This window comes from Osmerus eperlanus, chromosome 17 (assembly GCF_963692335.1).
Source record: "Osmerus eperlanus chromosome 17, fOsmEpe2.1, whole genome shotgun sequence".
Lineage (NCBI taxonomy): Eukaryota > Metazoa > Chordata > Actinopteri > Osmeriformes > Osmeridae > Osmerus > Osmerus eperlanus.
In genome coordinates this window covers 15,215,971-15,232,304 of record NC_085034.1, presented here as the reverse complement: position 1 = coordinate 15,232,304, position 16,334 = coordinate 15,215,971, and the positions used below count along the sequence as shown (strand labels likewise).

Here is a 16,334-nt window from a genome sequence, read left to right as displayed (position 1 = left end):
AATGGGTGGGAACAATAGCTGGTTAACTCAACCATATGGACATAGCTAACTTAATGTAGCTAACAACCGTTTGGCTAAGAAAAGCATACAAATTCATGACTGTCGATTCTCTGCATGTTTTAGCACATAACAGCAACAGAAAAACAAGTTTGCCTACATATAACTACATGAACATCCAGTCCCTAAACAGGACAGACACATATGTTAAACATACCCAAGTCACATACCCAACTGTAAGTCGCTCTGGATAAGAGTGTCTGCTAAATGATTAAATGTAAGTACAAAAGTGTGTTTCACGGCAGACAACGGTGTTGTGAATTGTGGAGGCTAAATGTAGGGCTGGGCGGTACGGCCTAAAATGTATATCACAGTATAATTCTGAAGCACATATAACGGTATATATAACGATATATAGATGTTGTGTCAATGCAATCCACACCGCTGCAGCTAATCTACCGCACTCAGACAGATTTGGATGGGGTACTAAGGCAGGTGTCTCGCATGAGTTGAATTTTTCCAACTATTGCAGTGCTTTGCCACGGAAGAAGAGCTAATATGCAGTGGTGTATAAAGTACCCAAAAGCCATACTTGAGTAAAAGTAAAAATACCTTACAGGAAAATGACTCAAGTAAAAGTAAAAGTAACCTTTTAGAAAACGACTTGAGTAAAAGTCTTAAAGTATCTGATCTTTACTGTACTTAAGTATCAAAAGTAATTTTCTGATATTTAATGTACTTAAGTATTGAAAGTAAAAGTACAACTAAATGCTGTTAATAATCTTTGTAGGTTATTAGCTAGCTTGAAATATTATATACAGATCTTACCCAGAGGTGAAAGAACATGACTAGTCTAGCTCTACTGTACAAGGTTGTGCTGGTGGCATTTAATGAAGAGGTCGTGGGGTTTCTCATTTTTTGTTTGAGACCTGTATGCTTTTGCTTCGATTATTGTTGTGTCCCCTTTGTTGTTGATCTTAATGTTTTGGATATATCCTTCCACTGTGCATATGCAGTCCATTTTGCCTTGATCTGTTCTGGAGGATATTGCGGAGATATTACTCCAAAAAGAATCACTGACACAGACAGTGTTGTGCATGAACAAGTTCAAAAGACGTAGCAACAGTAACTAAGGGGGCGGGGTGAATTAACGTGCGCTAGGACCACTGATTCGCCAAACCTGCTTGCAGTCTGTGTTCTACCACAGTCCCCGACGTTGGACTCATCACTCTCATGATTATTTGTTTTTCTAAAGATGATTTGATTTTGTAACGAGTAACGAAGGTTTCAGGGGAAATGTATCGGAGTAAAAGTATCAGTTTTCTTTGCAAAATGTAGCGAAGTAAAAGTAAAAAGAAATATAAGTAGTAAAGTAAAGTACAGATATAAAAAAAAAAGACTTAAGTACAGTAACAAAGTATTTCTACTTCGTTACTAAGTATTTCTACGAAGTATTTCTACTTCGTTACTATACAACACTGCTAATATGTAGCTTCAACCAGTACGTTTATGGGATCACAAGAAATCTTAACCCAACTCACTTAGTGAGCTATAACAAATTATTACATGGCTGAATACTCTATTCTATTGGCCTAAAATAAACATTTCACAATTCTAATTCTGAATACATTTCCATTATGCATGTACTCCATGATAAACAAATCCATTAAGTTTTGATTGTCGATTGTCTAACCAGCAGCGATACCTTTGTTCATAGCAGTGGCCATTAATAATTAGTTTAATATTTAGTAATAATAAGCATTCACCATAGTAGCAACTTTTGAGGAAACAAACGCCACGTCTTTATTTATGGGTTGTGACTTAACCAAAACTAAGGAACAATAAGCCAACAAAACCAAAGATGCTGATCAATCTGAACCCCCAATCATGCCCCAAAACCCAACTAGAAAACAAGCTTTAAACAAGCCTTCTTTGCTAACAAAATATGAGTATTCACTTATCCTAAAAATGTTATTATATTAAGTGACTTCTAAAAAAACGTATCTTTTGGAATATGAAAAAAAAATGTTAATAAAAATAAAAACTTGTTTGCTTCCTAGCGCAATTAAATTGAAGACATGCAAATCTTTTTACCAGCAGGTGTCACATACAGCCGATTAGCTTTGATTAGACAAGTGTTGCTGCAGAAAAATAGGGCGCAATATGGAAATGTTGATCCACTTACTTTCTCAACGGCTTTACGAACAATCTCTTTATACTCCTCTTTTGTGATGTCCTTCTTTTGGTAGTAGGGTTTGATGGCAGTCTTGACTTCATTAACAGCTCTTTCTTGAATTTGCAGTTTCTGAATAAAAAAAAATATATATATATATATATATGTATAAATAAAAAAACTGAAGAGGGAACCATTGTTAAATGTGTACATCATACACATGCAATTATAGACTAATATCCCATCTGACAGAAGCATATAAGTAACTCCCAAAACACAATTGACAGTGAAACATTAATTCAAGAGATGGCAAACCTCCACAATACATCACAATATGAAACAAAAGACTACTTACTGAACTTCAGAAGGTACAAAACAAGATAGTATACCCCAGAAGAAGCTAGTTTAAAGCTAGTTTGCTACCATTTCTGTTAAATTACTGCCAGCCTCCCATTCTGCCATTTTTCCCTCTACTTTTCAAGACTGTGATTAGGGCTGAACGATTTCGGAAAATAAGCTAATTGCGATTATTTTGACTAATATTGCAATTGCGATTTAAAATGCAATTATTATATGATTTATTATTAATACATATAGATATATACTACTGATCTCAATTCAGCAACAAAACACACAAAGTTCAGAAAACATACTGTAGCCTACCTCTTCGAAAATATTTTGGTAAATCGAAGCTAAGCGTAGGCTAATTTACTTTTATTAGTTATATTATTGTTTTTATAATTTGCTATTTTAATTATTACTTTTATCACTTGTATTATCGTTTTTATTGATTTTATGTAAAGCACCTTGAGCTACAATTCTTGTATGAAATGTGCTATATAAATAAAGTCTTACTTACTTACTTACTAATAACATGTGCGTTGCACTTTCTTAACTAAAGCTAGCTAGCTAGCACTACCGTTTTGGGAAAAAACGTGCGCTGTGGGGACCGTAAAAAATATTTAGAACTCACGCATCTAAAGGTAAAATCTTAAAAGAAAAAGAAACACTGTCTGAACATTTCGGATCCAGTCAGTAGCCTAACAGAAACAGTATGGCACCGTCAGCCATAGTGATCCTACTGTATGTGTATCACCGAAGGGTATCATATATTTTGTGATGAACGCTTAATGCTTGAGTAATTTTGTAGTAGGCTACATTGAGTTAGGCTTTGAAACATTTCGATCAGTGATCCTGTCGGGTGTTATTTGGCTTATTTGACACACTGGTGTTCAGAATTTTAGCTATGCATAGTACATGGCTTGTGGTGTTTTTTTTAGGGCCGAATTAGGTTGGTGGTGTTGCCCCGTGAGGTAGCAACGTTAGCCAGGCAGGTTTTGCACAATACTTGACACTGCAAAGCATCTTTTTTTTTAAGGCAAAATTGGCAAAGTGACTGTAGTCTCAGGTTCTGTCGAGCCTGAGGCCATGATCGTACAGGTCAAGGTATAGTGTAGCGTGCAAAGATGATCCTTCGTCTGCAAACTGCGTTACTCTCGCGTGTCACGTGACCAAAGTAAAATCGCAGCCTTTGCGATTACAAAATCGCGTTCTGTCCCATCGCGATATTAATCGCAAATGCAATTAATCGTTCAGCCCTAGACTAGGTCCTAAGATGCAGAATCTTACTGGGGCATCCAGAGGCACACCATGTTTACAAGTCAAAATATGACTATCAACATGGGGTAGGTGCCAGGTCATCGCCTTCCCTCCCCAGGATTTTTCCTGCATAGAGAAAATTTTGGCATGCGCCAAAGCCGTTTTCCCGAGCGCCAATGACAAATCCACAAGCTGTGTTCATAAAGCGTGCAATGCATGTCAGCGAATATGTTGTCAATAGTATGTTTCAAGTAGGCTACAGAAATCAGGCTGTACAACATTTTAGGCCGTCTATCAGCAGTGATTGTTAGAGTGCATGTCCGAGAATTGCACGGACGCGCTTCACACCGCAGTTGAGATTGCGTGTGTGCGTCCTTGAGAACTGTAAATCGTATAACTTATGTTGTCAGTTCATTTAGGCCTGTTATTGTATAAGTCTATATTTCTTGCAAATTTAAATCAAGTTAACTGGTGATTTTCGTTGTTTGTATTCTTCCCCTGCTAGCTAAATTGCACGTCTGTTGATTCGATAGCGATTGCTGCCCTTGCTCAGGTTTGTATTTTAGGTGCATTATTATGCTGAAGTAGTTTTAATTAATAAAAAGTGTGTTTATTGTTATTATTTGCTACAGAATGCTTAGCCTATCAAGATCAAATGAAGCAGGCAGTGTACATGCTTCAGAGTGGCCTACCTTAATCGATAGACTAGGCTACTGACCATTTACTACAAGTTGTTACGTCAATTATTAATTGGCAGCATTTATGCCATTTAGAACATACTTTATGAGTGTAAGGTCTCTTTCAGGAGCCTAACTTTATTGCTTTAGTGGAAATAGGACAAAGATATGTGCAATATTACATTAGCTATTAGACTATTACATTACAATAACCTGTTCCGAAATATAGGTTTAGTTTCGGCGAGGGGGGTGGGGGTGGAGGGAGATGCAAAACACCTGGGAATAAATACATTGATTAGAAAAAAGAAAAAAAGAATATATATATATATATTTTTTTTTTTTTGAGCGCCGAAGATCCATTTTGACCCAGGAAAAATCCTGATCCCCCTTTCGTACTTACTCATCAACCGGGAAGCTGGAGAGTACAGTTACACTCTCTTCATTGTGAAGAGTATGAAAAAATGCCCAATACAATCTCAAGAGAAATCACCATAAGGGGCCAGGCCAAAGTGACACCATGCTCCATCAGCTATGCTGAGGACCGAGTGAGCAAAGGCAGAAGACGAGACCTCCATCAGGTAGTATCAAATAAAAGTTGCCACCTCACAGATCGCCTCCACTCCCACGGCACGGAGGATGGCTACTGAAGTCACCACTCTTTTAGCGGAATGAGCCTGAATGCCAGGTGACATCCCATACCCTCATACGCAATACTGATATTTGCAGAGCCAGTAAGAGTTTTTGTGTAGACAAAGGGTACCCAGCCTTTGATCCACCATTGTAGATCAGTAACTGGGGGGGAAGATCTTCTAGATGCAGTGTATGTTGAGTAACGCGAGAAAGGGCGTACTGGACATAAACAATGTAAATATAATTCTTCCTCTCTGCTGTGCGGAGAGTGGAAGAACAATCTTAGCTCACAGCTCTGTGACGTGAACATCCGACTAATGACCTTGGCACAAAATGAGTTAGGGCGCATCACTGATCTTGTTTGGTCACCTGAGATGACAATCCGCATGTGGACAAGTCACTCACTTAGCCATAGTCAGAGCGAGGAGTAAGCTTGTTTTGAGAGAAAGGAAGTGCTGGGGTTTGCTGTCGATTAGATCAAACGGAGACTTACATAGAGCCTTTCAGCACCGTAGACAGGTCCCACCTGGGCACTGATGCTGTCTGAGGGGGCCTGAGCCTGTATGTACCAGCAACAAAACATTTAACCAACAGGCGGCTTAACAGAATTGTCCTTGCAAAACCATGTCAAGCCGAGACGGACGCTTTACAGTAACCACGGCTAGTCCATCTACTATGTACCTGGGGCCTCATGTATAAACGTTGCGTACGCACAAAAAGCTTGCTGGTTTTCACGCACACGGTGTGATGTATAAAAATGTACTTGACGTGAGAATGTGCGGGCCGTCACGGAAACTTTTGAGCAGACGTGAGAATGTGCGGACCGTCCGCAAAGTCTTGCCTGGCTCTGTAACTTGGCGAATTCTAACTGAAAAGTGACGAAACCCACCAAACATAAAAAAAATTAAGTTTCCACGACAGTTACTGTCATACGTCTATGATGTTGACTATTCAAAAAACATCAAAATAAAAGTTTGATCATTAATGTGGATGATCACATCAAAATGCCAAAACCCAAACAGAAAATGCTATATACCGTTTAATCCGCCACCACTTAATAACTTCTGTTAAACTTGAGGGTGTCAAACGAACGACAAAATCACTCAGGAAATGCATGTCACGCTAACCCTATAGCTGCCATGCTGTTACGATGCGCCACCACTCGTTTCTTAATTTCGAGTTTTACATCGGACCATTTCTTCTTAATTTCTGCCATGATCCGGTTCTCCAAACCCACAGCATTTACGGCCCTATAATAATAAAATATTGATAGGCCATCTGCATATTAATTTATGGGAGGAGGCAAGGCCGGGTCAGTGGCTCGTTCACGTGCGGTCAATCTCACGTTGATTGTGATTTATAAAGAAAAGGAGAGCAGGACCTGGCGTACGACCGGTTTTATACATGTGAATATTTCTGTGCGTAGGTACTTTTCAAGTTTTGGCCGTACGCCATCTTCTGGTATGAAAGCTGTGCAATCTTTTATACATGAGGCCCCTAGACATTTCTAAACAACAATCAATCAATATAAACGTCTGTCACATTCTTCTAAGACAATACATCACAGTTGAAACAACGCAGCATCAGAACCTGATGTCCCAAAGCTCCTTCACCCCAGGTGATAGGAACTCTCATGCTGCATTTCTCTCCAAGTCAGGAAGTCATAAAACTCCAGTAGTTGACCATCCAAAACGGTCAACTGTCCTTTGTGGGGTCATAAATATCTTAAGCCAACCAGACTTCATAAAATAAGATAATCCTTTATTAGTCCCAAAATGGGGAAATTCGCAGGATTACAGCAGTGGAGAGATAGTGCAAACTACAAACAAGAGTAAAAAGAACAACATAGTGCAAGAACAACCCATTCCATCATCTTCCGCTTGTCTGGGGGTCGGGTCGCGGGGGCAGCAACCTAAGCAGGGAGGCCCAGACTTTCCTCTCCCCGGCCACTTCCACCAACTCTTCCTGGGGGACCCCGAGGCGTTCCCAGGCCAGCCGAGAGACATAGTCCCTCCAGCGTGTCCTGGGTCTTCCCCGGGGCCTCTTCCCAGTGGGACGTGCCCAGAACACCTCACCAGGGAGGCGTCCAGGAGGCATCCTTATCAGATGCCCGAGCCACCTCAATTGGCCCCTCTCGACGCGGAGGAGCAGCTGTTCTACTCTGAGCCCCTCCCGGATGACCGAGCTTCTCACCCTATCTCTAAGGGAGAGCCCGGACACCCTGCGGAGAAAACTCATTTCGGCCACTTGTATTCGCGATCTCGTTCTTTTGGTCACTACCCACAGTTCGTGACCATAGGTGAGGGTAGGAACATAGATCGACTCATTTGAGAGATGGTGAGCGCACCCCTCCCTGTCGTGATATAATACATTGTCAACAGGTTGTCAGATCGAAGGAGAACATCCTGATCCTTCAACACTGGAATGAAGGGGAGTAACGATCGTTAGACCACTGAGCTCAAGGAGGTTGATGTGACGCATCTCTGAGGGTTCCCATTCTCCTTCTATTGAGCCCTCTTGGCATACCCATACCCACCCGGTCAGGGACGCACCCATGAAGAACAGGTAGTGGGGACGCTCCTCTGCCTCTGTCGCCTCCACGTGCAATGCTCGCCAGATTCTGTAATGGGTCAGATCGGTTCCAACAGACTGTAGTATCACCAGTAGCTTGCAACAGCACTGTACTGGGTTGAGTCACAGCCGGGAAAACCACCTCTACAGAAGCCACATGTGTAAGAGGCCAAGGGGCACTACTACATGGGCTGCATCTACCATCCTATAGAAGAAATACGATTTCCTATGTACTTAATGTTATTCACAAATCAATAGAACTAGTCATTGGATACTAGTTAGTGTGTTCTCATGTGCGTTTGCTATTGATAAGATTAGATTACAGTGGATATAAAAACTCTACACACCCCTGTTAAAATTACAGGTTTTTGTGATGTAAAAAAATGAGACAAAGATAAATCATGTCAGAAATGTTTACACCTTTAATGTGACCTATAATGTGAACAATCCAATTGAAAAACAAACTAATCATTGAGGGGGAAAAACTTGGTTGCATGAAGTTCACACCCTTAAACTAATACTTTGTTGAAGCATTGATTTTATTACAGTACTCAGTCTTTTGGGTAGGAGTCTAATAATAGCATGGCACATCTTGACTTGGCAATATTTGCCCACTGTTCTTTGCAGAAGCGCTCCAAATCTGTCAGATTGCGAGGACATCTCCTGTGCACAACCCTCTTCAGATTACAGATGTTCAATTGGATTCAGGTTTGGGCTCTGGCTGGGCCATTCCAAAACGTTAAACTTCTTCTGGTGAACCCATGCGTCTGTGGATTTTGATGTGTGCTTTGGGTCGTTGTCGTGCTGAAAGGTGAACTTCCTCTTAATCTTTCGAAACAGAAGCCTGAAGGTTTTGTGCCAACATTTCCTCCCCTATGGGGAGTCAGATGGCTGAGCGGTGAGGGAGTCGGGCTAGTAATCTGAAGGTTGCCAGTTCGATTCCCAGCCGTGCAAAATGACGTTGTGTCCTTGGGCAAGGCACTTCACCCTACTTGCTTCTGGGGGAATGTCCCTGTACTTACTGTAAGTCGCTCTGGATAAGAGCGTCTGCTAAATGACTAAATGTAATTTAGTCAAATTATTTTGTACCCCTCTCCAAACTATATCATTCAACAATGAGATCCCTCTGATGCTTTGGAAGCTCTCTGCAGACCATGGCTTTTGCTGATGGACCATGGCTGACATGCAACTAAGAAAAGGTCAGGATATCCTACTGGAACAGCTGACCTTTATTTGTGATTAATCAGTCACTTGAAATGATGGCAGGTGTGTAATGACTTCTATTTAACATGAGTTTGACTGTGATTGGTTAATACTGAACACAGCCACATCCCCAGTTACGAGAGGAAAAAAGTTCTGACATGATTTATCTTTGTCCCATTCTTTTACATCACAAACACCTGGCATTTTAACAGGGGTGTTTAGACTTTTGTATCCACCTTATGTCTATTTGTCATGTTGAATAGATGTTCAGGGTACAGAGAAAGTACTGGGTAAACGGGGAGAGCTCCACCTATGATCTCTCTCTGCCCTGAGAGTGATCATGGGCTGAGAGCTGTGAATCTCTTTCTCTGGACCATTACTGCCTGACTCACTATTTATGTTAACTTTCTTGTGCCCTATAAAAGGTGAAAAACTGGCAACAAAGCAACCAAACAGGAATTTGGGTAAAATCTCAGCAAATCTTTGAGATATCAACACCAAAGTTGGTATATCGGTGGAAGGCACTACAACATGTTACCATGTGCAAAGGCTTCATACCTCCAAAAATGATTGATATAAAGCAAATCGAATATATCGCTAACGCTAAAATAATGCTTTACACATCCGCCGGCCAAAAACTGATACTCTGATTCAATCACAAGTTCATATGAAGACTCTTGAGAATGTTGAGTACACAAATCTGAGAAAAAGTTGACTGTAACATGAAAAGTCGATTTTTTGTGAATATTTGAAACATGCATGCTTGGCTAATTGCTAACGAAATTTCCAATGAAATGTCTCCCCTGCTCCTCAGCGCGCGCGCTCCACATTCTCACACACTCAGCCTTTCCCTTGACACGCGCAAGCTTGGCAAGACGCATACACAACATTGCAGGCAATTGTGGGCTGACCAAGCCCCCACTCATTCCTTGGCTTGAAGTGAAGGCCCTTGTGGATCTTGATGGTAATGCATTTTAGAAAAAGTTCTCCAAATCCTGAAACATTGATAGTATAGGCCATGAGTAACTACCACACCACAAATGACCCAGCATTACCCATAGGTGGCGCTACGGCCACGCCCCAATTGTCCATTTTCAAAGTGATGGCATTTCCACCCTATCAGTCTAAAACTATACATGCCTTATTTATAATGGGAAACTATACAGTGGTGACCCATACAGTCCACCATGTACGGTGAACATTTTGAAAACGTACAAATATCTTCTTATGAACCATGACTCCAATTGACTAAAAATGTGGTTTGATGTGTAGGCCACATGTAGTTATGCTTGTTTGCGACCACAATAGCTATGGGAATAAGAGTGAATGCAATGAGGAGGATGTTGAAACTCAATGCTCTGAGTTGGTGCATGTCAGTCTAGGCAGAGGTAGCCTTTTAAACCTCTACAGCCACGCCCCAATTTGCCCATTTTCAAAGTGATGCCAGTTGCATCCCATTTGTCCCAAAATTCTGAAATTCATTAGATATGCCTTATTTCTCATGAGGAACAAAAAAGCCTCAAGAACCTATAACGGCCGCCATATTGGATTTTTCTGTATAATAAAGATTAAGAAAACACGTTTTTTTGCTACTCCTCATTCAATTCTGGTCCAAACTTGTCCAGAATTGGCCCACATCCTCGTCAGAGCAACCCTCACTCATGTATTCAACAGATTTTTGATTTTCACAACCGTTTGTCTGGTACAGCCAATCAAATTTGGCAACAACGCAACCAAACAGGAAGTTGGGTCAAATCTCAGCAAATCTTTAAGATATCAACACCAAACTTGGTATGTCACGTGGAAGACACTACAACATGTTACCATGTGCAAAGGCATCTTCATATCTCCAAAAATGATTGATATAAAGCAAATCAAATTTATTGCTAATGCTAAAATAATACTTTACACATCCGCCGGTCAAAAACTGACACTCTGATTAAATCAAAAGTTCATATGAAGACTCTTGAGAATGTTTAGTACACAAATCTGATTTTTGGTGAATATTTGAAACATGAATGCTTGGCTAATTGCTAGGGAAATTTCCAATGAAATGTCTCCCCTGCTCCTCAGCGCGCGCGCTCCAGATTCTCACACACTCTTTCCCTTGACACACGTGCAAGCTTGGCGAGACACACACAACATTTCAGGAGAGTGTGGGCTGACCAAGCCCCCACTCATTGCTAGGTCTTAAGCAAACGCCCATGTGGATCTTGATGGTATTGCATTTCCGATTTTGTATGCAATGGTAAAAAGTTCTCAAAATCCTGAAACATTGATAGTATAGGCCAAGAGTAACTACCACACCACAAATGGCCCAATATCACCCATAGGTGACGCTACAGGCAACGCCATGATACACAAAGATACAAGGCTTTCTGGAATGAGTAGGCTCACCAAGCCCCCTCCCTTCACTCCTTGGCTTGAAAAAAAAGCCCTTGTGGATCTTGTTGGTATTGCATTTCAGATTTGGTACCCATTGGTAAGTCTACAGCATGGATTTTTCTATACAGTGACAATTTGTGAAGAATATACATTTTTCAATGGTTCGCAATGTTAGGAGGAATCCGCCATTGCTGCTTGCAGCTATATTTAGGTTCCTCCGGTAGGAGGGAACCTATTGTTCTTGTTGGTATTCTTATTATTAGGTTCCTCCGGTAGGAGGGAACCTATTGTTATTGTTGGTATTCTTATTCTTATTATTATTTTTCTTCTCCTTGCGCCCCAATATCTCAAAAAGTCCCTCATCATAAATTTTCTAATTTGGCACATTGATACTACATCCAAGTGGGTACCTCCACACCAAATATGGGCCACATCGGACCATAGGGGGCGCCACAGGCCACGCCCAAAAGTCCGATTTTCAAAGTGATGGCATTTCCACCCCATTGCTCCAATTCTTCTGAAACTTGGTGTGCATGCCTCATTTTTCATGAGGAACAAAAAAGCCTCAAGGACCCATAAGGTCCGCCATGATGGATTTTCCTGTACTGTGATAATTTGGGAAAACCTTCAAAATTCCTCTTCTCTTGAACCAAAGGTGAAATTGACTTGAAATTTGGTACAGATATGTATCATTGACGTATTTAAAAACGTTACTTAAGGCAATTGAATCAAGTACAAAATGGCTGAAATGGGTGTATTTATGTAAATGTCCACATTGCCTCAATATGTTTGTGTCACTAAATCAAATGTATTTTTGAAGGATGGTTCAAACTTAATAGGCTTTAAGGTGACATGACCCTGAAGTACCATGCAAAGTTTCACCTTGATATGTCGAAATATGACTGAATTACAGCTGTTTGAACTTCGACCAAATCTGACAATGCTCGCCATTGGGGAAACAGATTTTTTTTATTATCCAGTTTTGTGTAATCCATGTCTGGGAATGGCTCAATTGGCTGAGATGTGCTGGTAAGCAAAGGGTTGTAGGTTCAAAACCAGTCAGAGGCATTGTTTTTCAATCGATCAATCCTCCGGTTCTAAATTGATTTAAAATTCCCTTCCATGACAAGTTATGGCACTCCAAACAACCTTTTTTTTAAAACGATGAGAAAGTTATTCTATACAGCAGCAACCCAGTTTGATTACTTGTTTAGTTAAACAGGCAGACATCATTCTGAAATACTATGCACAATTTCATGCAATTTCACCTTGAAATGTCAACCATTTCTTAACCTTTGTCCCAAAGCTGACCAAAAACTAATACTCATATCACGCAGTCGGAGCACAGCTAGATAATCAGCGTCAGCACCCTTGGGTACCCAGCATGCAGTGCGGCATGTCAAAAAACGCAAAGACTTGTGGAAAATAGTTTGGTTACAACAGCCGTGCGAGGGATTTCAGTTGTTGTGTTCGTTCAGTTAGATGTTTGTAGTGTTATTGTTGGTTAGTTAATATAATGTTGTTGGTCACCCTGATTGTGCATGTTATGTAGTTTAATGGGACCAGAGAGTCGGCTGCTGTACTGTCACAGGCTATTCTCGCAAGGAGCTGAATATGAGCTCTGCCCTAGCCCAGTTGCCCACATGACTATTGTTAGTTGTGCATTGACAGAGTCTGGAAAGAGAACAACTCAAGAAGAGTTTCAGTATCCTATAAAAAGTTAATACTCAGCCCTTACTAATCATAAAATCTCAGCAGTTGGTGTGTAGCAGAGAGGCTAGAGAGACTGACTAGTAACCTTATGCTCATGAGTTCAAATCCCCGTTCAGCCTATTGTTGTTGGCCAAACATGAAGTAGTTTTGCAAGTATGTTTATAATATTTTGCCATTTTGCGGAGGAACCCGTATCGCTGCTTGCAGCTATATTTTATCTTGTTACACTTGCTTTCATTTTTGCAATACTTGGACCATGTCTTGACAATAAATGAAGAACATTATATGTTTTGCCAGTACAACTGGATCTAATTAGACCATTGAATATATATGATGTCCGTGTGTTTATACTTTTGACTGGGGACAACGCAATCTTGTCAGATGACTATAAAATGTTGATAATGTCAGGCTACTTTAGACCAACTGCAGTCTAAACCCGCAACTTGTCTGACATCTTTTAGCCAATAAATTAAATTTTTCGGAATGATTGAAGGGCTAGACAATGAACTTTCAAATGAAATAATCACTGACTAACAACATGTAAATGAATGAAAGATTGGCGAGGGCAACTTCATTTTTCTGACCTTGACTTTGCTCCTTGCAAAAAGCGCCATCTAGCGATCATTACATGTCAGTAACAACGTCCCTGTCTGAAGACTCAAGCCCCTAAAGGCACTATAAGTAGGGTAAACCGTCTCGGCGTTTCTAGTGTTGAAGGTTTATTATTAAACCGTACAAAAAACAATTACTCAATGTAGAAACAAACCTAAGCAAACGGTAACTGAGAATAGCTACAGTACACACATGGAATATAATCTAAAAGGAAAGAAACCAAGCCTTTGATGACGTTGACTGGTTGCAGACAATGCATTGTGGAATATTTCACCAATATTGTGACCCACCTTCTCCTTTTTGGAGAAGGTGGGTCACAGACTCCTTGAGTGGTGGAGGGTGGCACAGCTTGGCTGGACAAGGAATGAGCTTTGGGGGCACTATTAGATTTGATGAGCAGGAAGGGTGCTTTTCCATGGCTTGCCATGCTGCTCATCATCTAGGAAGAGATAGCCAAATACGTTTTCAAAGTTGATTTTGATCTCAGTTTCAAGTAGTTGCTGAAGGACTAGGCAGTTAAAAAAAAATCTACTTGTGGTATAATAGGGATTGGGCTCATTAGGCAGTGGTTAAGTTTGTATCATCAAAATGTTAAATAAAAGTTATGACCAAACCTAGTTGTAATATATTCCAATAAAAAGCAAACATTTACACAGAATTGATGCAACCTATACTGTGTACCACATTGGTTTTCTGATATGCAAATATAATTTAGCATATTTTTGCTTTAAATAGGAAATCAAAATATAGTATGGAAAAAAAGTCTTAATTTCTTAAGTTTAGAATAAAAATAGATTCTTAGAGTAGTCAAATAGCTGAGCCAATATTTTATGGTTTCTAACTAACCCCCATTATAAACATAAAAGGCAAGATACGGAAAATACATATAAAATCAGACTTGTGCTACGTTTGAATACATTACCTTACTCAGAAGTAACATGTTATTGTGAAATATGTGTGTGGTTCTCCTTCACCAATGGAAAATATTTTATGTCTAAAATGTAATTTGTCCAGAATATATTTTTTATCAGCATTGAATACCAAAAGAGATTCAAACACTATTAATAATATAGCTGCAAGCAGCAATGAGGTGGCGAAGCAGGTAAAATGTCCAAGAAAACATTTTAGACATCCTCAGAAGAGGGTTCCGAGTGCATGCAACAAGTTTGGTGTGAATCCATCAAAGATTTGCTGAGATACGACCCAACTTCCTGTTTGCTGGCTTAACGGCACATTTTGATTGGCTGTACTGGGCAAACGGTTTTGAAAATCAAAAAACCATGTGATAGCTATTGTGAGGCTTGGTCTGAAGATAATCTCTGCCAAATACGTTTTTTTTCAGTAATTCAAAATGGCGGCCGCATCAATTCGGCTGTGACAAGTTATCATGTCACACACATGATGTCCCAAGGTATTGAGAAACAAAGGATTCACTTAATAAAGGCAAACAAATCAACAGTTATTGGCAGAAACGCATTTTTGCTTCCGGTGGCCACTCCCATTGGTCACATGACATCAAATTGTTTACACATCCTCAAAAGAGGGTTCCGAGTCGACATACCAAGTTTGGTGTTGATTTCTCAAAGAGTTGCTGAGATATGACCCAACTTCCTGTTTAGTTGCTTTGTTGCCGTTTTTGATTGGCTGTACCGAACGGTTTTGAAAATCAAAAATCCTTTCGAAATTTTTAGTGAGGGTTGGTCTGACGATGATGTGTGCTAAATCTGGGGAAGATTGGACAAAAAATTGGAGGAGTAGCGAACAAACGTGTTTTCTCAAAATTCAAAAAGGCAGAAAATCTATAGAACCGGAAACTGACGCCATAGGGTGTGTTTAACTCGTCTTTATCCAGGGAATCCAACAGTACCTAATTTTTGTCCAATTTTGACCAGTTGGTGGCACTAGAGTGCTCCTATGGGAGACATGAAACTGGGTGTAAATAAAGAAAGGACTGTCCTTAATGAGTGTGACAAATTTCACTACTTTTACCATATGGTTCTAGGGGCTGCCATAGACTCCAATGACGGAAGAATATGTGTATAATAATAACTAGAGGGTACAATTTCTGGGGAAATTGTAGGGTGTGCTTGCTTGCGTCGGTTGCAGATGGGTCAGTTTATTAACTGGAATTTTTACAACTGATATTTCTGTATATTTTATATAAAAATGCCTACTTATTATTTATGAAGATTGCATAGATTTAAAAGCATTGCCTACATTTTTTTGCTGCTCATGTACAATTAAAAATACAAAAAGTGAAGTGTAGAATGTCCCTGTACTTACTGTAGTAGTCGCTCTGGATAAGGGCGTCTGCTAAATGACTAAATGTAGAATTAACCTAACCTATGACTTAAACGTCACCTTAAGTTTTTCCCTTCTAGTGATATTTTCAAGCATTTAGAGCTAGCCTACTCCTATTGCATTCATTCATTAAGAACCCCCTTTGAAACAAGCTCAACCCCCTTTGAAACAAGCTATTGTAACGTTGTCACTGGCAGTATTTCAGATGGAATCGTGATTCAAACAGTACCATCTGCTAACTGAAAATATGCCCCCAAAAACTTAATAAGCTTGACATTTATTTAGGGGGAAATGGTTAATTCAAAAGAAGTTTTCTGGAAGCGATCATTGTCAGTAACAATGCCAAATGCGACCATTTGGTCTCAGTCTACAGCCCTGCGTGGAGAAGCTGACCCTGGTAAATTGTGCTACGAGCAAGCTAGCCTAGCTGCTGTTGCTAGCCAAAGTTCAGAAGGGATTGTTTGAATGTGCCG

The 16,334-nt window shown here is 40.2% G+C and overlaps 1 protein-coding gene across 2 annotated transcripts in view; it reads right to left on the bottom strand.

Moving 5' to 3' along the window:
* The window catches only part of scaf11 (SR-related CTD-associated factor 11), a 67,538-nt gene that overhangs the window by 1,237 nt on the left and 49,967 nt on the right, over positions 1–16,334 (bottom strand). For both annotated transcript variants that reach the window (XM_062482689.1, XM_062482688.1), the window contains exon 13: positions 2,183–2,302. In XM_062482689.1, the coding sequence (XP_062338673.1) occupies positions 2,183–2,302 (120 nt within the window). The remainder of the gene's footprint in view (positions 1–2,182; positions 2,303–16,334) is intronic.